Genomic DNA, 23,847 nt, shown 5'->3' on the forward strand with positions numbered 1-23,847 from the left:
CGCCGCGGCCGCGCTGCCAGGCAGAAAGGGCGGCTCGGCGGTCGGCCGTCCCCGCGGCGTGCCGCCAAGCCGGCGGCGGGGCTGCGCCCGCCGCCGCGACCCGCCTTTTCCAGTCAGGCGCGGCGCGGGGAGCCCCGGCGCGCGCGCGCCCGCCGCGCCTGCGCGCGGGCCATTAAAGGGGTGCGGGGCGGGCAGCGGAAGGCCCCGGTTACGGCGGCTGAGGAGATCCAGAGTCGGGCGAATAGGGAGCGGGCGCGCGAGCGAGGAGCCGCGGAGGGGCCGGAGCCGCGCGAGCGGAGGCGGCGGCAGGCGGCGGCGGCGCCGGCCCGGGGCGGGCGGGGAGCGGGACGAGCGCGGGGCGCCGCCGCGGGGAGCGCCGGGCGGCGGAGCGGAGCGGAGCCGGTGGCCGGGAGCAGGAAGCGCCGCGGGCGGCGGTGAGGCCTGGAGCGGAGCGGAGCGCCGCCGGGAGACCCGCCGCCGGCGCGGTGAGTACGGGCCGCGGGGCGGCGGCGCAGGTGAGCAGCCGCTGAGTCACCTGCCCGGCGCCCCGGCACGGGGCCTGGGCCGCGCGACGCCGCCCCGGCGCCGCCGCCGCCGCGCTCGCGGCCCCCTCGCCCCGGCCGTGCCCGGCGCGGGGGCGGGGAGGGGGGACCCGGGCCCCGGCAGGGTCGGCGGTGGCGTATTCAGTGTTGTGGCCGGCGCAGCTTAGCTGAGGGGGGAAGCAGCAGGCAGAAAAACACGCTGTTACTTTTTTTTTTCTTTTTTTTCCCTGTTGAGCCTTAAAAAAAGGTTTTAGGCTGCAAGGAAAATGCACCATTTTAAGTGTGTACCTTAAAATGTGATGGCTTGATTCTGTTTTTAATTAGGTCCATGGTCAAAGGCTTTGAAGTAGCCATGGATAAAAGAGGAGGTGTAACAGAAACTGAAAATGGAGATGCTTTCCATGAATTGAACAGAATTACAACGAAATACCCACATCGTTACACAAAAGTAAGCTCCCTCCCTCCCTCCTCCAGCCCTCTACTCCCTTACCCCCAGAAAAAACAAGTTGTGTATGAAGCTGCTGCTTACAGAAGTAGAAGTGGAGGGTCCCCTGACTTGGAAGTAGCATGGTCGATTTTAAGAGGCCTTTGTGTGTGTTAAGATTCTCAAGATGGTACGAGATGAGTAACTTGTTAAATCTGAAGTGGCTGTGTAATGTTGACTGTCATGGATAAACTTTTGATTCCCATTGCCTTTTGTTATAATGGTTGTGCACCTCGTGGTGTGTGCTCATGACATTATGGTAGAGCCTGAAGTGTGGTGTTCTACCAGCTTTCTCAAGCACTTACACTTCGTAGTCTGCTTTCAGCAATGGTCCTTTAAGGACGTGACCAAAATGTTTGCTTCTGGTATGACACCACTTCACTGGGACATGTCGTATGCCAGATCATATCAGTAGCTTTAACATATCTTTATTTTTGTTTGAATATTTTCTTAGAATAGCTCTTGTTTGGGAGTTAAAAGCTTAAGCAGTTATGCATCCAAACAGTGCTTACTGTTAAACTTTAACACAGGTGCCTTTGCTCAGCTGTGATACCTGAATGTGTGAGTAGAAGAACATGATTAAATAGTATGCCAATAAACTTACCTAATGTTTGAGGAAAAAAAAATCCTTAAACTCTGGGTGTTTAAGGTTCAAATTCTGTTTTTGGATCTTGGTACCATGCTGGAAGGTGTCTTTTTTTTTTTTTTTTTTTTTTTTTGCTTCTTTTCTTTAGAATAAAAGACTATGAATGTGGTTGATACTTTCATTGTTGAAAGCTGTGGAAACAGGTGGTCATTGCTTTGCAGAAATCTATATTAAGATATTTTGCAACAGAGGGTTTGAAGTGAGGAAGAGAGAATGAGACAGTGTACTGTTGCTGACTGCATTATCTTGCCTGAGGAATTCTGAACTGTTAGCTTCCTAGTATGTTGTTTTTAAAAAAATTATCATTGCGTCTCTGTTCTGCTGAGATAGTGGGACTAGCTTACTTTAACTAGACATCAACAATAGCCTGAGTATTTCAAAGTTGCAAGACTTATATGGGAATAGTATGGCTTCTCTAATTTTTTTCTTTACAAAAAATGTTCTCTCAACTTTCTAAGATGAAAATTGTAATACTGCATAGAACTTGTTATTCGGTTATCCCTAAAGTGAGGGAGAGGTGGTGGCTTTTTCTGAACTTTCCCTGTTCTTAAAGGCTACATCTGTTCTCACTTGGTCTTGTTCAGCTCCTCTCAGGAAGAATAACTGAGTGCAACTTCAGATTCTGGTTGTTCTTTTGAGCAGTACTCAGGCAGCACTACTGATGGTAGTTGTACAATTGGTGCAGTTGCAGCTTCAATTGTTGTTAACCTCTTACCTCTAATTCTGCTGAGAATAAAGTGGCTGAATTAGTGCTAGAAGGCATCTAGTCTTGTTTATCTCTTTCCACAGAGCTTGAAGTGGAGGAGAAGCATGAAAGTCAATCCATGTTAAAATGTCTTACATTGTAAAAAAAAAACTAGTAATATTACTATTAACATGCCTTAAATGCATATGATTTAAGATGCTTATGTGATCAACATTAAAAGCTGTTTTCACATGATCCATCTCCCTATGGGGTGGGGGTGAGAGGAGATGGTACCTTGGGGGATAAACTGCTGATTTAGAAGGGGCCCTTTTTTCCTTTGGCAATTAATATTCACTTAGTACTTGTGGGAGAACAGCTGGTTTACACTAACCCCTCATAAACTACTAGAATAAAGCTTTTTAGTAAGTTAAACATGCTTTTCCCCCCTACCTGCTCAAAAGTACTTCTGTATGAATTAAAAAAACTGAAAGCACCAATATTAATCCTCCCTATTATGCAGAAGTGTTATATGCTCTAAGCTGTGTCTTTCCTAGTTCTTTAGGAGCTGTTAGGAACTGAGAAAATTCAAATACTCTTGACTTTGATGGAAGACTGGATTGGAAGCCTGTAGACTCCCTCTTGTGGCCAGCAAAATAGTAAATATCAAATTTGGTGGTGGACGATGATGTTAATAGTCTGATGCAGATATCAGAAATATGATAGTATGACTTAGGGAAAACATTAGTACTGTAATAACTTATTTTGGGAGGCTGTGGATGGAGGCCAGTCTCCCTCTCTTTAAACCTCTGCTCTCCAGGCTCCCTGATCTTGATAGGAAAATATAATTCTTCTTCTGGAGAAGACTAGTAGAAATTAATGTCGAGAGCTCCCTAGTATCTGGGAGTTCCTTCTCTGGTGCAAGCCCTTTCCAAGCAGTAGCTCTTCTTTGCTAGCAAGATGATGAAACATCAAGTGCAGGATAGATACTGGCTATGTGGCCCAACTGTAGTTTTAGCAAAGGACTCGGGAATAAATCGTGTCCCAGACTTCTAGTAGGACTAGGAAGGAGTAGGTTTAGATTCTTTGCACAGAGCAGGGAACAAGATTAATGTTATGAATACTATAACCTACCCTAAATAGGGTTAAGTTAAATATACTCTTCAGAATGCGTTGCTTTAATAACTGCTCAGTACTAACTTGCCTGCTAGATAGCATCCATTCTTCATACTGCTGGCATAAATGTTACCCTGTTGTGTTCAAATACTACACTTCAACTGCAGTGAGGGAACTCAGGGAAGTCATTTGAAGAGGATGTGCGCACATCATACTTTTTACATCTATTGGGTTGACATCTGGAGTCTCTTAAGCATCAAGTTTTTATGTAGCTAACAAGCTTGATTATAATCACCTGCTGATGATAAAAACCTGTAGCCCAAATACCTTTGGGAAGATGTTAGGTATGTTCCCTCCTTCAGTTTGATTGATTTGATGTCTGCTGTTAGGATCCCTCTATCCTTCCAGCTTCCACTGATTTCTGCCCAATTCTGAACTGATTCAGTATGGTTGGGAGTGAGGCAGACTGAAGTAAGATAAGCTAGGGAAGAGTAGGTTTAATTAGAAATATGCATCTCTGTTGCTGCAGCCATGTTAATGATGATTCAAAGTATCAGCTATCACACCATTAATAACACTGCTTTCTAAATGTGGCAAACTGCAGTGAGACTCTAGATTAAATGACCAGTTGTTTAGGGGTGTGCAATAGTAAGCCAAGGACTACTTGAAAGCTGGTAGAAAGTGTAAAACTGAAGTAATTATTCAGCACCAATCTGGTATTGGGTGTAGCAGATAAAACCATAAAATATACATGTCACTTTACGTTGGGATTGGTGATGGTCAGAAATGACAAGCTTGTTTGGAACTGAGATATGACTTAACTGCTAATACTGCAATAATGTGTTTTATTCTTTGAACCTTATACAGCATTGAATATAGCAATTTTCATTGCATTTTGAAAACTTACTAGCACTAATATAAGCAAGACAAACATGATTGGTAAGTTTAGTTGTCCAGGGAGGTGGATAAGGAGAACATGTACAGTGTGAATAGCTTTTCAAGTGCTAATGAGGGCTGAACTTGACCTGGTAGGGCTTAGTGCTTCAAATGAGTGTGGATTTGGAGAGTTTAATATATGTAATATATGAAAGAAAGTTTTACTCCTAAAGTAATCTGATATGAAATAGACATTAAAGGAAAGCTGCAGGCACTTGCAAGGCCTTACACTATTAAGGTGCTCATCCTGATTAGTCATTTAAGACTGTATACTGGTTTTCAGATTCTTTCTGCAGTTCTGATGTTACAAAACTTAGTTGTGAGTGGTTTGAGATCCTTTTCTAAAACTGACTTGTGCAAACTCCACCCTACCCCACCCCCGCAAAGTCTAAAGGCTTGACAGCCAGCTGAGCTGTTTGGAAGTTCCACCAGTAAAAAGGCTTCCTACTGACAACTGAATCACACTCAAAGGGTTCTTTCTGTGTAGATACTTGGTTCAGTAATTGCTTTATGAAGTATCAATGTTATCTTGGCTCAGTCTTGCTCCTGCTTCTCAAGCAGCATTGCACTCTTGGGTATTGGAGGTTAAGGTAATAGGAGGTATGATCTGTAGTTCTGATTAATGAATTACTTAGTTTCTCTCAGACAAAGTTTGCTCAGTGGTTGCTGGTGGAAGAACTGAAAAATAAACTTGGTTTCCAGTGTCAACTCTTCATTGTAGTAGTAAACAGGAAATGAAACAACACATTGAGAAATTTAGGTTGTTAGATCAAGGCACTATAGTGTTCAGGCAGTCTGGAATAGATTTTTAGAAGATCATTTGAATTTTTGTCTGGGTGAGAGTTGGAATTAACTTGTTGCTTCTTTCAGGAGGAATTGCTGGATATTAAAGAGCGTCCCTACTCTAAGCAAAGACCTTCTTGTCTTTCTGAGAAATATGACAGGTATTTTCCTTGTTATACAAATAACTTATTTTGAAATTGATATATCTATTTTACATAACAAGATAGGTGTGGCTTAAGTAAGAAGTTTTTGCTATGAAATGTATTTGCTCTAAAGGTTAATACACTACAATATTTCAGAATAATCTACTAGGATAGACTTATTCTAGCTAGAAATTCTATGCATTGAACAAAGATGATGACATAAGATCCAGCAGAAAATAACTGCATACAATACAAGTCTTAGAGGTAAAAGACATGCTTCAGCATGGTTTCAGTCAGCAGGCTGACTTTGTTGGATTACTGTTCCATGTTGACTCTGTACTTTTAAAAATGAAAGTGAGTGTGTTTTGGCTTGCATTCATGAGTAAACTTGCTAAACAGCAGGTTCTCTACTATTCTGATTATTTTTTTGTGCAAGTAAGTGTGAGATTGGGTAGAAAGAAGTCTTCTGAATACACAGGAAATGTGATATTTGATCTGCTAGACTTATTTTTTACTAGCATACTAGGTGAACTTCACCGATACCTACTGGGACAATATCGCCATATGTTGTCCCTTTTATAACCTGCTGATAGGTACTGTATGTCCCTACTTTTACAAAAGGGATCCAGAATATCAGATATGAGGTGACAGAGTGTAGGGAGGCAGGTTTAGATGTTAGATGTGAAAGATGCATCTTGGCTGTACATATTACTACTGAGTGAATTCTGCTAGTTTTCAGGCAATGCAATGAATTATTTACTAGGCTGCAAGTAGTAAATAATCCTGGAACTTTATTTCCATAGTGATGGTGTCTGGGATCCAGAGAAGTGGCATGCCTCTTTATATCCGAGTTCAGGAAGAACTTCACCAGTGGAAAGCTTCAAAAAAGATTTGGATTCAGATCGAACTTCTCTTATGCGTAGGATAGTAGGTGAGTGCACTCTTGCAGCACAGGACTCCGAATTGTACATAGGGTGCTGGCAAAACTTTTCCTTGAGGATTACAGCAATACGATAAAGCAGAGTTTCTCTGAAAATTGTTTGGATTGAAATAAAGTAAACATCAAGGAAATCTTTGTTGCTCCAAGTGTGGACTAGTTATTGGTATTCTGGCAACTCTTACCTAAGAACAAATTCGGATTGCAGTCAGTTGTTACATCCTGCTGTTCTGAAGTTCAAGGTTAAGTACTCTTAATGAGAGAGGAGGTACTTCTTAGAAGACAGAACAATGATTCTTCATTATTGAACTATAAATTTACTTTTTTCTTTATACTTCCTGGAATCTCTGGCTGTGTTAGCTTCACTGAAAAGTTAACTCATCTTTCAAAAGCTCTAGAGTAGTAGCAAGGCAGTAGAACAGAGGGCTATTATACAGGTAATGTATTGGTAAATGCAAGCTAGTTGACTTGTTCTTTTTGTGACCCTTTTATTTGTAGATCCAAGGGAGCGAGTGAAAGAAGATGACTTGGATGTAGTCTTAAGTCCACAGAGGCGAAGCTTTGGAGGAGGCTGCTATGTAACTGCAGCTGTTGGCTCACGTCGAGCAGGGAGCCCATTAGAAAAAGAGAATGATGGTGTCCGTGTTATTGGTGGCCGCAGGATTGGCAGCGGAAGAATTATCTCTTCTCGTAACTTTGATAAAGACCATCGGGGTGGTGAAAAAGACATACGTGATTCTAGAGATGCAAGAGACAGAGATCGTGACAGGGACTACAAAGATAAACGTTTCAGGGTTTGTTTTTCCTTTGTCCTGATAAATTCTATATCAAAACTCTTGGATGGTTTTGACTAAAAGCAACAGGGCAGGTTAAACTACTGTATGCAACTGAATGTTCCACATAAGTAGGCTATTTCTTTAGTCTTAGATGCTGCCTTGTGGTGTAAAGTGTCTGTACTCAGTGCTTCAGAAACTTAGTTTTTAGTCTTTCTGACAGCTCAATTGGGATGTATCTAGTTCGGCATCCTGCAAGCCTCTGCTGTATGTAATGGCCAGACAGTCAAATCCTTTTTCAGGAAGGCTTTTTGCAATTAATTGTTGCCTTTCAGGTTTACTAAGCATTCATGTACAGTGAGACAGCTGGTTTCTCCCTAGCAGTTGTCAACAAGCTCTGTCTTCAGCCTCAGCAAATGGAAACTTTGTGTGCTTTTGGGCATTAAAAATAAGAGTGAGGAAGTGGGGGAGCCACTACCTCTCAAGATACAAACCTGAGTTCATACAGGCATGTTTAGACCAAAAGCACTTTTAAGCCAATAGCATTACGTAACAAATTTAGCTGTTTGAAACTTAAAATTAGAAAGCTTGCTAAGCATCCTGAATATGTTTTTAAAAACCCTAAAAAACAAAGCTGGTAGGAATAGGTAGCCACGTGTTTTGGAGGCGAGGATTTCTATGAAGTTGTAGTTGACCATTAACTTGATGTGCTTGGGTGTTTTTTGTTGTTTAATATCCTGCTTTAGAGGGAATTTGGTGACAGCAAACGTGTTTTTGGAGAACGAAGAAGAAATGATTCTTACACTGAAGAGGAACCAGAGTGGTTTTCTGCTGGTCCCACGAGTCAGTCTGAAACCATTGAGCTCACAGGCTTCGATGATAAAATTTTGGAAGAAGATCACAAAGGGAGAAAACGTACAAGACGACGCACAGCCTCGTTAAAAGAAGGTAATAGAAAGGCTTCATGTGCTGATTAGTATTGTATGTTGATGGCTACAGAGATGGTAGTGTAACTGATCCAGGCATGTGTCAAAAATAATGCAGTTCGTTAACCTGTCTTAAACTTGCATAACTCTTGGTCATCCTGAAGCACAAGACAAACCCAGGAATGATACTTCTTTTAAAATACCTTTAAATAAGCTGTTATTCTTCTATGATGCATAATCTCAAAGGCAGGACTGGGAGACTGGAAGAATGTATGTAAAGATACTGAATGATTTGAGGAGGGTTGTAGGCTACTACTTGGGTCTTGTCTGTTTTTATATGCTGGTTTGGTTTAAGCTAAGTTAATGCTTTGAGATAGTTGAAATACGTGTGGTATTACTATGCATGACCAGTTATGGGAACACTGGGCTGTGCATGCAGCTGCCAACAACATAGCTTTGAGTTGAGTTCTGGGACTATCTGAATTTGTTTGCAGTCACTTGGCTCCACAAAGCTACTGTAATTATCACTGAAAAAGCTGTGGTATAAACCTGGCTGAGGCAAGAAGAGATGCTGCCTTAATGCTGGAAATTCCACAGGGGGGGCAAAGTAAGCCTGAGAAGCTTAGGTTTAGTTGTACATTTGCTTAACTAAAATGTAGTGCAGTTCAAACCCTATTAGGTTGTGTAGTCAGGTTAAAGTTTTCTTGCAGCACCTGTGCAAGCTTGGTAAGTCTAACTTGATAGTCTGGTTCTGCCAGAGGAATAGGATCAATACTTTTGTCATATTTTGACAATATGAAGAAAGCTCATGTCAAGCACTAGTTTTCAGAGAACCTGCTATCTGGAGCATCTAGGATAAAAGCAGAAACTGCCAAAGGGCTCTTAAAGGAGAGGCAGCACAAGCTGTTAACTTAATGTAACAGTTATATCTGCTTGTCTGCTTTACATACAACATCCAGTCTCTGTTCTGTCTACTTTCTTGAGTTGATCAGGATGCAGTTGTTGATTGAATGGCAATTCTTATTTTCATTTTTGATGCAGATGGTCTTAATTTCAGACCAGAAGCTCTGTGCCAGAGATTAAGTGGGTCCTAGTTCTTGTTGCAACAGACCTGCAGCTATCACAATCTTAGCTAATCAAGTATCTCAGAGGTGGCTAGATTGCTTTGGTCCTATGCTACTAGTCCTAGTCAAATGTATTGCCTGGGTAGGTGCTATTCTCACAGGAAATAGTCAAGTTCAGTGACTCAGCAGTCAACTAAACTTTTTTTTTCTTCTTCCCTCTTCCAGGGATAGAATGTAATGGTGGAGTGGCAGAAGAGGATGAAGTGCAGGCTGTCATTGCCAATGAAACTCCAGCTGATCAAGAGGTTCCTAGGGAAGCTGTCTTACAAGAACCAGCTCCAGGAGAGTTTGACTTCAATGAGTTCTTTAACTTGGATAAAAGTGTTCCTGGGTTGGCTTCGGTGAGTTTAGGCTGGATGTATTTTTAAGAAAAGCATTCTTGGCCTGCTGTTGCCTTCAGTAAAAGTTAAAACTCTTTTGACTTGCAAAACCTACTTTATGGATTGTTTAAGTCTAAGACTTTTTACAAAGGTACATAGCTTTGGAATGTTAGGCTGTTATTTCCAAAGCTTTATCTTTGGGACTAGCTTCATCTGCCAAGGAAGAGTATGAGGTAAACTAGCTGCTTTTCCCCCCTTTATTTTGATTATTACTAAAGATCCAAAAATCAGCATCTTATCTGAATTTTTCTTTGGGAATATTGCAGATGTGTTCAGAGAAAATTCAGTTTCATGCAACTGAAAACATAACCCCTTGCAGCCAAGTCTGGGAACTGTGGCAAAGGGGTATTTTGTGCAAGCTTTGTAGAAGGCAGTAAGCCTGGAAGACATCTGGTGAATACTGTCTGAGCTATACATAGTGTTATCAATACCAGTAGTATGACTGAAAAGACAGATACCCAAGAGGATTTGAATCTTCATTATTTAAGCCTCTCTCCAGAGGCTGATTTGTTGTTTAGTACTATTACTAGTGAGTTGAAATAATAAAATATGGCCTACTAATTCAGACAAAAGCACTCCTAATGTTATTGATGCAACCAGTAGACACTCAGTGTAACAAAAGCCATATTTGAGATGCTGCTGATGTGCAGGAATTAGTAATGAGATTATGAAGAGTAAAAGTTTGACAATTGCATCATAAGAATCTTCTAATAATTATCTCCAGCCATTATTTGAGAACAGAACATCTGACCCTCTAGAGGTAATACTGGATGGTGTTCTCTGTTTTTAGTGTGATAGCTGTAACTGATCCATGTCTCTAGTTTGAGGAGGAGTTTATCCCTTTCTCTGAGTAGAGGTAAGCAGGTTCAGCAAGTATTGAATAAGCATAATCCAACTTTGTAAATGTCACATGGTGATGTTTCTGTTCAGACTTCTTCAGCACTGGGAAGAAAAGCTATTCTTGATTATTCTAGATGATGTAATAGATGGGTTAGAATAAGTAATTCCTTGCCCTGACAGCAGAGAAGCAGGGTCCTGATCTACAGTGTAGAAATGTCAGGGTTTTAAAATAGGAATCCTGACCTGGTCTTTAATTTGGAAAAAGCTTCTTGCATTCAAAAAGCTGATCATACAGCCCCAAATATGTAAAGGAAAGTATGTTTAGACTTGATTATCAGGCTTTTGTCACATGTACAAGGTGACTGATTTGTGGCTTGTGAACTGTCTGCTGATGAAACATTAATAGGAAGACTTTTTCTGTCACAAAATAAGTTTCAGGCTAGCTAGAGCATGTTGCGATGTCTTTTCTTTATATTGGTGATATGTCTGTGGCAAGTGTTACAGCACAGTTGTCCATCGTCACTTGATGCAACTATCTTAATTCCAGCATATTAGATTAGAACACAAACAAAACCAAATGGATCAATACTATTCTGCTTTGCTGTTTTAAGTAGTGGTGACCACCACTTGTTTCACAGAAAACAGCTGCTTCTCTGACTGAATGAAGCTGTTCTTCCTTTTGCCTAAAAGTAAATGGGCTGCCTTGGCTGGTCTTTAGATAGTATCCAGTTAAAAGTCCATCTCCCAGGTTATGAAAAGCTTTGGTTTGAATTATGGAGGGGGAAAATGCAACTTGCTGCTTTTGAACTATTTGTAATGATTAGCACAGAGGTAAACACAGCCACTATGTGGTGACGTCTGACAGTCAGACTATGAAGTACTGTTTACTGATCTCAGTTCTCCCTGAAGAGAGAAGGTGCTAGCTGCCACTGTGATGGACGCAGACTCCACTGACTTGAAGAATGTGACCCTCATGTTAGTCTCGGAATGGTTCAGCATGTGAAGTGCAAGCAAGTAGTCCTTAGCTACCGGCCTCTTCCCTTACCCTTTGAGAGATCCTTCCAATTTATGGAGTAGACTTTGGGCAAGAACTGTACCTGCAGTGAAGTGCAATGCTGGAACTGAATCATGGTTGTAGGCAATTCAAATAATCGGAGCACTACAGAAGTAGGGACTACTGAAAGTAGAGACTTTCCAGTGCTAGGGACTACTTCTGGGCCATCTAGCAGAATTACTAGGTTAGTAATTCTAACTTGCTGTAATTCTTGTGGCAGGTGATACTCCTGTTTTTCTGTTAAAAACACCTTAAAATGGCATGATTACGGTCTTTAGTTGCACTGATTAGGCTGTTTCAGTTATATAGTCCTAATCTGAACAAATTGTTCATACATTGTGTGGTGGATTGTGCCAACACTGACTACAGGAGGGGTGCTAGATTTTGGAAGGAAATGGTTCAAAAGTATCTAAACTCTGGGAGTAAGAACTGGTTGTCAGTAGCAGAAGTCTTTGCTCAGTAAAACTTCTCAAATCTTCTTGATCTTGCTTAAGATTTCTTTTTTCCCCTCTTTCTCCCCTCCCTCCTCCAATGATCTAGATGATAGAGGATGTGCTGGGGGAAGGCTCAGTGTCTGCCAGCAGGTTCAGCAGGTGGTTTTCTAATCCTAGTCGTTCTGGAAGTCGGTCGAGCAGCTTGAGATCTACACCACATGAAGAACTGGAGAGGCTTGCAGGTAAGATCATACGATAATATAAGGTCAAGTATCATTCTGTATTCCTTCCTGCTCATTCAGTAAGAACATGGCAGATAAAGCTTTAGGGTAGTCATTTCTCCCACAGTTTGTGCACTTGGCATCCTTTTGGAAACACTTGGAATAAGCAGCTTTAAGGTTTTTTTTGTTTGTTTGTTTTTTACAGATGTTCTTGTCAGGCCTCTGGTTACTTTCCAGCTGATCTTGGGCAGGGGGTGTGAGGCATAGCTTTTCAGTGAAGTATTGAACTTGGTTACCAGTGTATGTTCATCTTGAGACATTAGGTTGGTAAACTGATGTGGCGGTGCTCCTGGTTTTGCTGTTTCAGGTCTAGAGCAAGCCATTCTCTCCCCTGGTCAGAACTCTGGAAACTACTTTGCTCCCATTCCATTGGAAGACCACTCTGAAAACAAAGTGGACATCCTAGAAATGCTACAGAAAGCCAAAGTGGACTTAAAACCTCTCCTCTCGAGTCTTTCAGCCAACAAGGAAAAGCTTAGAGAGAGCAGTAAGTGCCTCTTCACATATTGTGGAGTTCCTGTGATGCCATAAATCAAGGCGAGAGGCTTGGTATTCTGAAAGCCTCAATTGCTGACTTCCAGAAGTAGGAAGCACTTAGGTTTGCTTACACTTCAGAAAACCCAAAGTTCCACAAATCTCAGTTATGTCATCACTGATTCTTTTCATCCTAGTCGCAGGATGATATCACAACTTTATCAGCCCATTTTGCTGCCAGTGTTAATCATAAGTTAAGATGATGCAAGACTTCATCTGAGTTTCCAGCTTTCTCTGGTCTCTATGTAAGCTTTTCATATTGGAAATTGGTGTTGTCAATTCTGAACTTATTTGGCAACTAAACTCTGAATCTACCAAAACTTAAAACATGAGTACTCTTGCAAGCATCTGTTTAATGGATCACTTTGATCCATTAAGTATTAATATCCAAACCAGATCAAAAATGGTTTGAGGTATCAGGTTTTTTCAAGTGTATACTGTAAAATTTTTCTGAAGACTGTTGCTGGCACTTGAAGCAGTGTTTTGTGCTTGCTGTTTAGTGAACTATCTAACTAACATGGAGTACAGCATAGGAACAGTGGTTTTTTTTTTTTTTTTTTGAACTAACTCACTTGGCCAAGATCATGGAATTACAGGGAACTTTTTCTGACAGAATTAATTTTGCTGGCATCAGCTGCCCCAAAGTCAGCTCGGGGCCAACTCTAAGCTTAATGTCCAAGGGCATCTGAAAGTTACGGATTTGCATGTTTGCGCCCATAGCATGCATGGACAGTACGAAAATGCACGTTGTCTTTGAAATCTGAGTTTAATTCCAACTTGGTTTCTTTCGGCAAGCAGTATGTATTGCCATGTGAACTTAAAACTGGACCAAACAAAATGTACTGCTACTTCATGATTTGCCTGTGGGAAGTAGGGAGGAAGTCATCCAAGAACTGCAGATATTTTTAAGCATCCAGTCTGGGAATAGGAAGTGTCTAGCTAATGTGGGAAGATTTTCCTCAATTTGACTTAAATAGAGCTACAAGTCTATTCTATGTTCTGTTTAGTCTGACTTTCCTACTAAAAACTTCGTAAATTTTGATCCTCACAAAACAAGGATGAAGGAACAAAAAATTGTGGGAAAACTTCTATTCACTCCAAAATACCTGATGTTGATCCCATATTCTCACAAAATGCTGTGTAATTCTTGATGTTGTGGAGTTCTCTGGTCAGTTCTCCTCCTCCAACATCATACGTTTCCTAATGTTCCATAGTGCATGTCTAAATCATTGTTTCTTTTCTCCACCTTCTTGTCCAAATTTCCAGTAAATCTTACTTTCTTTGGGCCAACATCTGTTAGAGCAACCCATGGCATGTTCCTATCTTTTCCTTCTCACTTAAGGTATCATACCTTGTGACACATGTAAACTGGTCCATAAAGCATGTCTAGCCTTGATGTCAGGTTTAGGGATATATAGATATATATATGTATGTATATATGTGTGTAGGTGGAAAAGCACTGCTTTTTAATGCTTGTACCTTTATTCTGGTTATGCCAGTGAAATCTTTCTATAATGGCTTTAATTTTTGAGGAAAAAAATCTACCTGAAACTTTATGTGCATCAATCTAAGTGTAACTGATTCTCCAAAATACCTAGACTTTTCAGGTATGTATTCTTTCTACCTAGGTGGCTTCAGACTATCTGACATCGCTTACACTGGCTGTAAGACGGTCTGGTTTCCTGAAGCATAAAATAAATGGAACTTTTTCCTAATTGGAACTGAACAGGCTCAGTGATTGTGAGAGGAACACTCTGCTAATATATTAGTATTTCATCTACCTTTATCAAATGTAGAATGAAATGTTTAACGGGATAAGTGAAAAGTAATGAGAAAGTATCAGTTGAAACTGAAACAGATTTAGTCTTACTTGTCTATAGTTGTGCATGGCAGTATTTCTAATTTGAGTAGTATGATGTCAGTGTAACCACTGGTCAGACGTAGCTTGGCGACTAGTATGAATGTCAGAAGATAAGCCGTTCGAAAAACAAGGTATTTGGCAAAAATCTATCTTCAGCATCCACACAAGAATCATTAACTTGCTTGTAAACAGCCCACCTTAGTTTAACAATATTTTTTTTTCTGTATCTCTTAGCACATTCAGGAGTTGTACTTTCAGTAGAAGAAGTAGAAGCTGGGCTAAAAGGACTGAAAATGGATCAAGAGGGAAAAATTGCTACCCCATTTATGGCAGAGCAAATGGAGGAAGCATTGAATGTAGCTGGTTCCAGACAGATCAAGAAAGATGGAGATATGACTGCATTTAACAAGCTGGTCAGCAGCATGAAGGCAAGTGGGACTCTACCTTCGCAGCCCAAAGTCAATGTAAGTAACAGACACCTGGCTCCGCTGAACTATAAATGGAACTGTACTAAAACACAGGATACAAACTGAAAATATTCTACATGACACTTGTACCATAGGATTTGAGTACAGCAGCATGCTAGTAAATATTGTCTCTTATTAAAAATATTCTTACTTGGAGGAGGAAGAAAGGGAAGTACTTCGGTGACTTTTTCCCCAGGCAAGGCAATTAGATTTTTTTCAGTTTAGAATTCACAGGGTTGCTTTCATGCCAAGTTTCTGAAAGCCACAGAACCCTAATCCTATGTGAGGAGTCTAGCAATTACTGCCTTTAAAGGGGATGTACATGAATACCTAGTCCAGCTGTTGAACAGCTGGACTTCAAGACTAGATGCTTGCTCAGAGAAAGATCCTGCATGATGAAAAGCCTGTGTGTTTTTTACTACTATGGAGAGGATATTTTGATTAGTGTCCTCAATGCTTGACCTTTTTTTTGGGGGGGGGGGGGAAATTATACATAATATTAAAAAAAAAAAAAAAAAAAAACTCCACAGAAGAGGTATGTACTACATATAACAGGAATCATCAGTCTGCTCTTCACAGAAGACTTGCTAGTGCTAGTTAAATGGCTGCCTCAATGTGGCTATTAAGACAGCTCTGTTACAACTTTCAGTATGCGTACAGTTCACACTTACCTGAAGCTAAAACTTCTTGCTTTGGTGGGTTTTAATAGAGGTATATCAGTACACAAACTAATGCTTTAAGGACTTTAAATTACTTAAAGTAAATTAAACTGAATGCTTAGACTTAGAGGTGGGGGAGGGACACTTCTATGCTCACTATGTTCTGGAGGGAAGCAGAGGAGTTGCTCTTCGCTGTTATGGCTTGTTTTGGGAGCTGCCACAAACTTGGTGCTACCTCCTGAGAGCAGAACTGGGTGCATAGGAAATCAAGTATGCTAACCTGCTTATAGAGTGCATTAAAGATTGTTTCAAGTTTCTAACCCTCAGTCTTTGGAAATAGTGCTAAAATGATCATTGTTGTGTCCTGTGTACCTAGATTACTGTACACAAGCTATCTAATACCCCTGATATAATAGGTAGTGTATATAATACTGAGTTGTCTCATGCAATTAGTCTCATGTAGTTGGGAAGTTAGGAAAGTCTGCACCGTATGATCACAAAGTGGCCCATACAGTTTAGAATATCTGTTACAGGTTCTGCAGTAATGTAGCCAGTGATTATATGCCCTGCTGCTCCCTAGTGTATATTACAGGAAAACTCAGCTTAGCTCATCAGCAGGTTTTAAAATTAAATTATTTAAATTTTGATAGTATGCTTATCTTTATTGTATTGGCTTGTGGTAAATACTTTGATACAGATGTAGACTGTCTCTTGATGAGTCTAGTATTTACATTTAGTTTGGTGTTTTTCATTTTCTGAACAGAGCCTTGAAAGCCACTTGATGTCACCTCCTGAGATGACAGGCCAGCCTCTATCAAAGAATATTCTGCAGGTATTTCTCCTTGGGGATACACTTCTAAGTGTACTTTTTCATTAGGAAAATCAAAAGACTACTTGGAAACAATACATTTAAAGCAGTTAGCTTAAAGCAGATTAACTGTGAACTGAACTAAATTAATCTAAGGCAGATTAGTAGTCAGATTTCCCTCCCTATAGGGGAAAAAAAACTGCTCACAAAACTTAATGTAGGCAGTTTAGTTTACTTTAAAACTTGAGTCTTGTAATGGTATTTCCTGTGACTACAATTTGAAAATGAAAAACCTGGCTAGATGCCCATTTCTAAGGGCAATCCAGAATTAGTATATCTAGTTGCACAAGTCAGCCTTGTCTGTTTAACTTGCTATAAATAGCATAGCCTGCAGTCTAGTAAAATGAGCTCCTTTGTATAAATAGATCATATTCTGAACAATTTTTGTCATTACTTATTCTTAGGAACTTCTTGGTCCACCTATTACCAGACCTGCTTCATCAAATGTCTTAAGTGGCCTGATAGGTGGTTTGGAACCTGCAGCCTCTTTGCTGGGACAAAGAGCACCTTCTCCTCCTATCCCACAGGTGTTTCCAACTCGAGCTGCTTCTGCAGATTATCTGCGCCATCGAATATCTTCACCCATTGGTGAGGCTGTAGAGTGCAGTATTTTTTTGATAGAACACAAACTTGAGTTGTCTTTAAGTAATACTTGGCAGTACAATAAAGGATTATTGGCACTTGGTGGGAAACTAAGTCATTACCTGCCTCTTCAGTGCAAGATGATGTCACTTTTATTACTCTTCTCTGATGTTAAGTGTGGGGTTTAATTCCAATAAGCAGGTCCAAGTCACTGGAGAAATTCTGGATTTAAGGTGGCCTGCTGAACAGTGCATTAGACCAACTTAGATTTTTCTACAGCTACCTAGGTAGTCCATGACCTTTTTTGTAATTTAATTCTTACTCTGCAAAACTGCAGATGCCTGTGTAACCTGTTAACTAGACCTTACAGTAAGTCTTGCTACAGAGTAATATGTTCAGCTACTGTGTAAGAAGCCAATTTTCAGGCACTAGTTGGCCATCTGCATTAAGAAATATAAAGTTTTCTCCTGGTAGTTCTTTAGTGACAGGGAAGAGACCTAAGTGTCTGATTTAGTCATTTAATGATTTAGCCTGGGATAGGCTGAGAATCTTCATATATGTACTGAAAAAAATCTTAGTACTTTTAAATAATTTTTGAACATTCTTCATCAGGTTTCGGACAAGGTTCTCAGCAATTGCTTGGTGATCCATTTCCAGGTGTAAGGAAGCCTATGAGCCCAGTTGCTGCGCAGGTTAGACTAAATGCTGTTTGCTTAATGTGTATTCATCTTTTCTTATGTTGTGAAGCATAGAACTAACTTGTAGAAATGTGTATGTATCTGTTAATTTCAAATGCTTATGCTCTGGTTAGGTCAAGTTTGTCTGGAGTCTGAGGATGCAAAGTGTAAATATCAATCTTGTTGCCATTCCATAGCAATAATTCCCTCTTGGAGTACCTTAACTACAAGAACTTCAAGCTTCTGTCATAAAACAGATGAACTGTTGTTGGGGAGATACTTTGATATGAAGATATTAGTAGCTGTAATAGTAAACCTTCACTATCTTTTAGATAGTTTTGATTTGATTCTAATGACTCTCCTTCAGATAAGTCCCTTGGAGATACAGCAAGCTGCATTAGAGGGACTAGCATTACCACATGACTTAGCCATACAGGCAGCAAACTTCTACCAGCATGGCTTTGGTAAACCACAAATGGACAAGAGTAGAGATGGCTACAGGAACAGGTGAGTGACTGGAAGATCTTTAAGGTGCACACTTAACTGATCATGGGTGGGTGGTGTTCTCCTCTCTTTCTCTCTCCCCCCGCCATTGGATATTAGTACTGTTGACTCAAGCTTGCATGGGTTCTTAGTAATCCTGCTTTTCATCCTGTCCCAAGAGTAGAGCTGCCTCTTGCTAACTTTTCTGTCCATTAACAGGCAGCAGCGAGTGACTAAGTCACCTGCACCAGGACACAGAGGGAGTGCATCTTCTCCAGCCCCTACAGCATCCATTACTAGCATGGTTAGTACCTGATGTGTAATAACAGGAAGAGCTGTAAAGCTGTCTGCACTAACTAGTTTGCATGGGGGTTGGGGAGGGGGAACATAAAGATGTTGACCACCTTGACCACTTTTACCTGCTCATCTGAAACCAAAGGAAGGTAGTTATGGAAACTCAGGCCCCTTGTGTTTTGGTACTTAAATTTTCAAGACAAATGCTGACAGTTGTTAGCCACTTCAGAAAACTGTGGTCTTTAGCACAGGTACTTGTAGGTTATCTCAGAGCTTCAGGGTCACTTGTTCAATAAAATCTCAAAGCCGAGGTGTTGCCACTGCGCTTGCTTTTATGTAAAATGCTGCTTTGATCTAAACTTCCCCATTAATCAGTCGAATACTTGCTAGCAACTTCTGGCTAACACTGGTCATCAGCTGCTAAATCAGATACAATACTTGATTTTTACATAACAAATCTGTAGATTCCATTGATGCTATGTAACTTTCAATGGGAAAAATACAAATGAAGCAGTGGTTTTATGCAGCTCTGTCAGCCTTGACTTAATCTAAGATAGGGGCTCCTGTGGAAAAGTTCTGGGCCAATAGCTAATTGAAAACTGCTGATTTAAGTACAGCTTATCTTATACCATTGTTTTAAGCCTGTGAAGATATATTTAACTTGAACATCTGCTTTTTAGTAAAGGTATTGAACTTCTGCAAAGTTGGATAAAGAGGAGTGTTTAAACTACAGAATAGAACTATGAAATGAGGTGAAGTCATGAGGGCATAAGAGCTTTAAATGGAAAGCATATGCTACAATTGGTGTCCACCCACAAATAAGTGTGGTAATCAGCACTGAGTTAAGGCATTATTCTTGTGTTCTACAGCTGTCTCCCTCCTTTACACCTACCTCAGTGATTCGCAAGATGTATGAGAGCAAGGAAAAAAGTAAAGAGGAGCCAATTTCTGGGAAACTGAAAGTCAACGATGTTAAAGATGAAAATCAGAGGCCAAATGAAGGTATTGTAATGGCTTAAAGTAACACATAAATGAGATTTGGAATAGAACTGAAGAGCTTCAACCCCTAATATGTCCAGACTAGCTTAAGACATTCACAGCTTTTGGAGGGTGTAAAAAGGAGAGCCTGCAACAAGAAGAAGGTTAGAGCTGTGGAAGAACTGAGAACTCCCAAGTGTATTTTTCTAGTAATGTTGGGTTTAAATCATGTTTTCCTTATCTGTGAGTTTTTTAGGCATAGTAACATTAAGGGCCTGGCCTTGGACCAAAACTTTTTCTTTGCAACTGGTCTTGATGAACAAGTGTATTAGAATAATGCTTCCATATCTCTCTACTGCAGTAGCTGAATGGAAGTAAATCATAGTGCTCTTGAGACAGCTTAACCGAACAATCAAAGCTGAGACCAATTAAGCTCTTAAATGTAGCAAATCAAGGAAGACTTTTGTCACTGCAACTTATCTAAGTGGCTGTTAGAAGGAAGTGCTCAATACCAGTTGCCTTGCTCAGTAATACTAATGTGCTCAATTGTTATGATGCTGCACTTGAATTCTGCTAACTAGAGATACAGCTTGCGGTTCCTATTGTACAATTGACTCTTTCCTTCTAACAGGTAGCAGACAGTCCTAAGAGATTTTAGGCTTTGTCTAAGTGAGCTAGACGGTCTATGGCAGTAACTCCTGCTCAGTAGCATTTGGGATACTAAGCACCTCAAGATGGCAGAAACAGAGGACTGCCTCTAACCCGGAAACACGTGTCTGCACCAAAAAGAACCACGTATGGCTGGATTTCTGGCAGAACTTCAATTCCAAATTATAACCCCTGTAGGGAAGTCTCCTTTGAGACTGATTCATCCATGCTCCCAGCTCAAAATTTCTAAGTATGAGGAAAAATAAGAATTGGAATTATTGTTGAGTCTGACTTCAGCTTGAAATGAAGGGATTTCACTGAGGAACACACTCTTTCTCATTATGTTTTGAGCTTACTTGACTAAAAACATCTAGGAAGCTTACCACTTTATATCTGACTAAGTTCAGCCAGTCCTAGAATCTAGCTATCAAATCCAGTCATTAACTTTAATTTTCATTAGATGTAATCTCTAGCTGTGGACTATAATAGCTGTATTCAATTCTAGCTACAGATAACCTACTGTCTAGTTCTGTGGAGAATGCAGATCAAGAAACTTTGCCCACCTTAGGTACCAAACTACCTGCACTGCAACGCTCTGCATGTTCCACACCTCTTACTCAAGCAAATCGTTGCACCAAAGAGCAAGACTACAGGCCTAAATCAACTGGTAGAAAGACTCCTACAATGGCCTCCCCAGTATCAGGAGGCCCTTTCCTCCGTCCTGTTCATCAAGTACCCCTTGTTCCCCATGTACCAATTGTACGACCTGCTCATCAACTGCATCCAGGATTGGTCCAGAGAATGCTGGCCCAGGGGGTTCATCCACAACATCTTCCTCTACTGCAAGCAGGTAATGCCTTAACTTAAGGGAAAATATATGAATGTTCTCTACAAGCCTTATTTTGCATTAGAAATGGCATAAATTGGTATTCATCATTGGCAATGTTTATTATATCAAAAATTACTTTAAAATGAGGCAATAAATTCCAACACATCTTACTAAGTAAATGCTTGTTTTCCTTAAAGCTTCTTGTGCCTATTAGGTAAAAAGCTTCCTCGCTTTTATACAACAGGTATGCTTCCTCCTGGAGTGGACCTGTCTCACTTGCAGGGAATATCTGCTCCCATCCTTGGTCAACCTTTTTATCCACTACCATCAGCCAGCCATCACATCTTAAATCCACGCTCTGGGACACCTTTGCAGCTAGCAATGATGCAACAGCAGCTACAGCGATCAGGTAGGCTAAAATGTAAAACAGGAATGTGAGGTTTTAAAATGCTGACTAGCCTGTTCTAGGTAGTATATTTGTTGATTTGTTTCAGTAGACTAAGCTAACAGGAAAATATTTCAGTGCCTACCCAAAATTAGCAACTGTGAATATGTAAATTACCAGAGCAGTTCTGGCAACTGCATGTCTTCACGCTAGAAGAAAGCTGAAGTGAAGTTCCATCATGATGTATCTTCCCATTGATGGCTCTGCTTTTTGCAGTGTTGTGAATGGTAGTTTCTTCGGTGACAAGCACTTCCTTCCTGAGTAAGGAGGGCTGCAGCCTGCACCCGTGTTGAACAAATGGTTCTGTGATACTGGTCTTCCAGTTACAAGTGATGTGATACTGCTTCTGGAATCAGCAATGTCAGGCAGAGTTTACAGGCATGCTAAGAGAATAAATGTGTAGCAATCAATGGGGAGTCTGGGTTTTCCAGGGACTAACAGTTAATACCACATTCAGCTCACATATGATAGTGCATTGTGTGATTGCTCTAGGAAAAATTCAGTCTTGGGTGAACTTACTACTCCACCTCTAATAGCTTTACATTTCACAGGCACCGGAGCACAGGGATCACCTGTTGGTGTGCAAACCACCCCCCAAAATGTGCCGTCTCGGACTGGATTATCTCATGGGCACACACAGCTTGACCATCGCCCCAGCCAGAGAAGTGGCTCTCCCATTGGCCTTGCAAAATGGTTTGGTTCAGATGTCTTGCAGCAGCCTCTCCCTTCCATGCCATCCAAAGTCATCAGTGTAGATGAACTGGAATATCGGCAGTGAACAGTGACCGCTGGGTGGGACACTTGTACTTCTTTAGACTGGATAAAATGTCCATAGTCAGGACTTCACCTCTGTTTGTTTTTTGGGGCTTTTATTTTTAGCACTCTGTGCAAAATTTCTTTTCAAGAGACTAAAGCACATGGCACCTGTCCTGGTCTCATGTCTGCATCAAGATTAAAGGATCCTTTAAGGCTTAAATAGTGAAGCCTGAAGAAATTTAGATGCAAGACAAAGCCAGTTTAATCCTGGAAGTGTCTATTTTTTGTTTTGTAAGATATGTGAATGAAGTGCTGATATTCTCTAGTTTAGAGGTAGCAGCTATGGATTCCTCCTGCAGAAAACTAAATGTATAGACCCTTGTGTACAGACTATGTATAAACAATCTTTTGTATATATATACACATAGAATAGCTTTTTTGAATCTATACAGCTGTACATAAGAGTAGCTGATAACAGTTGAGCTTTAGTTGTGCCTATGGTTTGGATCTTTCTCCATTGTACATGTGGGACTTTTCTTTAAGATTAAAATTGCATATCCTAAGTGTGAGTGAACAGGATAAAGTTGCTTTGCCTTTTCTTGCTGCTCATCTAAGTCTCCCTCTCAAACACATCCTTCTGTCATGTACTGTGCATTCAGTGTAGCTAGTGTCAAAGTAAAAAGCCCACATCTTGCTGTCTGTATAACAAAGGTCTGATTCCTTGCGTGTGTGTGTGTGACTCTTGCCATTAAATGAAAGAACTGTTTAGTCTTCAAACTGCCTTGAGGATGGGACCTGGTAATGACAAAGCCAGTTCTTCAGTCTGCCATAAGCAAAGAGATTGTAGGTACGTTTTTGGTCACAGTTCTTTCGAGGGGGCTGGTGCTGATCCTCGTTCAGCTGCAGTATTTTCCTTGTTTTAATCTTTCAGACAAGTTGCTAAAGGTCATCAAAATGGAGCCTTTAAATCCTCACCCTTCAACTCCTCAGTCATAGCTGTGGTATGTTCTATACTGCCTTCAGTTCTATTTATAGAAGGGAGTCCCAAGAACTGTCCTCAATCTAGTGTGCATCTACTTGATGCAATTACTGTGAAACTTGCCTCTAGAGTTTTGTTCTGTGGCTTGAAAGGGGGAGGAAGGGGGGTAGTTTTGTGATCTTACTGTGTATATTTGGTTTTTAAATACTATGTTCCTTTTAAGCCTGTTTCACTTTCCTGAGCAGTTAAATGTTCTTTTCCATCCTTCTACTGCATGGTTCCTCACTTCACCTTCTCACTTGTGTTGAGTCTAGTACTGCTGTCATGTCTTCTATCTAGCTTAGGCCATTGTGCTCTTTTTTAAAAAGGTGAAAGCAAAACCAGAATTCTCACAAACTTGTTTTTTTCCTCAAGTCTCACTGAATGCAAAACCAGCAGCAGAAAAATCACTTGACTGTATTATAGTAATTGCCAACATGCTGCAGTGGGTTTGTTTCAGTCCAGCAGAGACAACATTGTACAGAAACAGCAAGTTAAAATCTCCAGCGTGGAATCTGTTGGGGGTCACCCATACTTTAGTGGTTGTTCATACGACAATCTATGTAAAACATGCAATCACCAGCTTGTCCTTGTAAGATTGTTTTCATACTTTTTTAACTTGACACTTTCCCAGTAACATTCTGTAAATAAAGTCAATTCTACCAGC

The 23,847-nt window shown here is 40.7% G+C and overlaps 1 protein-coding gene across 2 annotated transcripts; it reads left to right on the forward strand.

Annotated features, from left to right (window-relative positions):
• The first annotated feature begins 374 nt into the window (after positions 1-374).
• Positions 375-23,847, forward strand: EIF4ENIF1 (eukaryotic translation initiation factor 4E nuclear import factor 1). 2 transcript variants are annotated; one of them, XM_062589764.1, is made up of 19 exons: positions 375-485; positions 867-990; positions 5,277-5,350; positions 6,136-6,263; positions 6,768-7,063; positions 7,789-7,990; positions 9,258-9,433; positions 11,907-12,042; positions 12,389-12,568; positions 14,711-14,940; positions 16,366-16,434; positions 16,875-17,058; positions 17,665-17,744; positions 18,097-18,236; positions 18,432-18,516; positions 19,376-19,508; positions 20,638-20,982; positions 21,206-21,370; positions 21,958-23,847. In XM_062589764.1, exons 2-19 carry the CDS (start codon positions 871-873, stop codon positions 22,182-22,184), a joined length of 2,970 nt encoding a protein of 989 aa, XP_062445748.1. In that variant the 5' UTR covers positions 375-485; positions 867-870; the 3' UTR covers positions 22,185-23,847. The 2 variants fall into 2 exon arrangements, with proteins under 2 accessions (XP_062445748.1, XP_062445749.1); XM_062589765.1 differs by having other exon boundaries at positions 20,701-20,982.

This window comes from Rhea pennata, chromosome 17 (genome assembly GCF_028389875.1).
Source record: "Rhea pennata isolate bPtePen1 chromosome 17, bPtePen1.pri, whole genome shotgun sequence".
In the NCBI taxonomy this organism is placed as follows: Eukaryota; Metazoa; Chordata; class Aves; order Rheiformes; family Rheidae; genus Rhea; species Rhea pennata.

Coding starts and splice junctions, on each gene's coding strand:
- EIF4ENIF1 (XM_062589764.1), top strand. CDS start 871: ATGGTCAAAGGCTTTGAAGTAGCCATGGATAAAAGAGGAGGTGTAACA. Junction 991..5,276: donor ACCCACATCGTTACACAAAA/GTAAGCTCCCTC, acceptor TGCTTCTTTCAG/GAGGAATTGCTGGATATTAA. Junction 16,435..16,874: donor TATCAAAGAATATTCTGCAG/GTATTTCTCCTT, acceptor ACTTATTCTTAG/GAACTTCTTGGTCCACCTAT.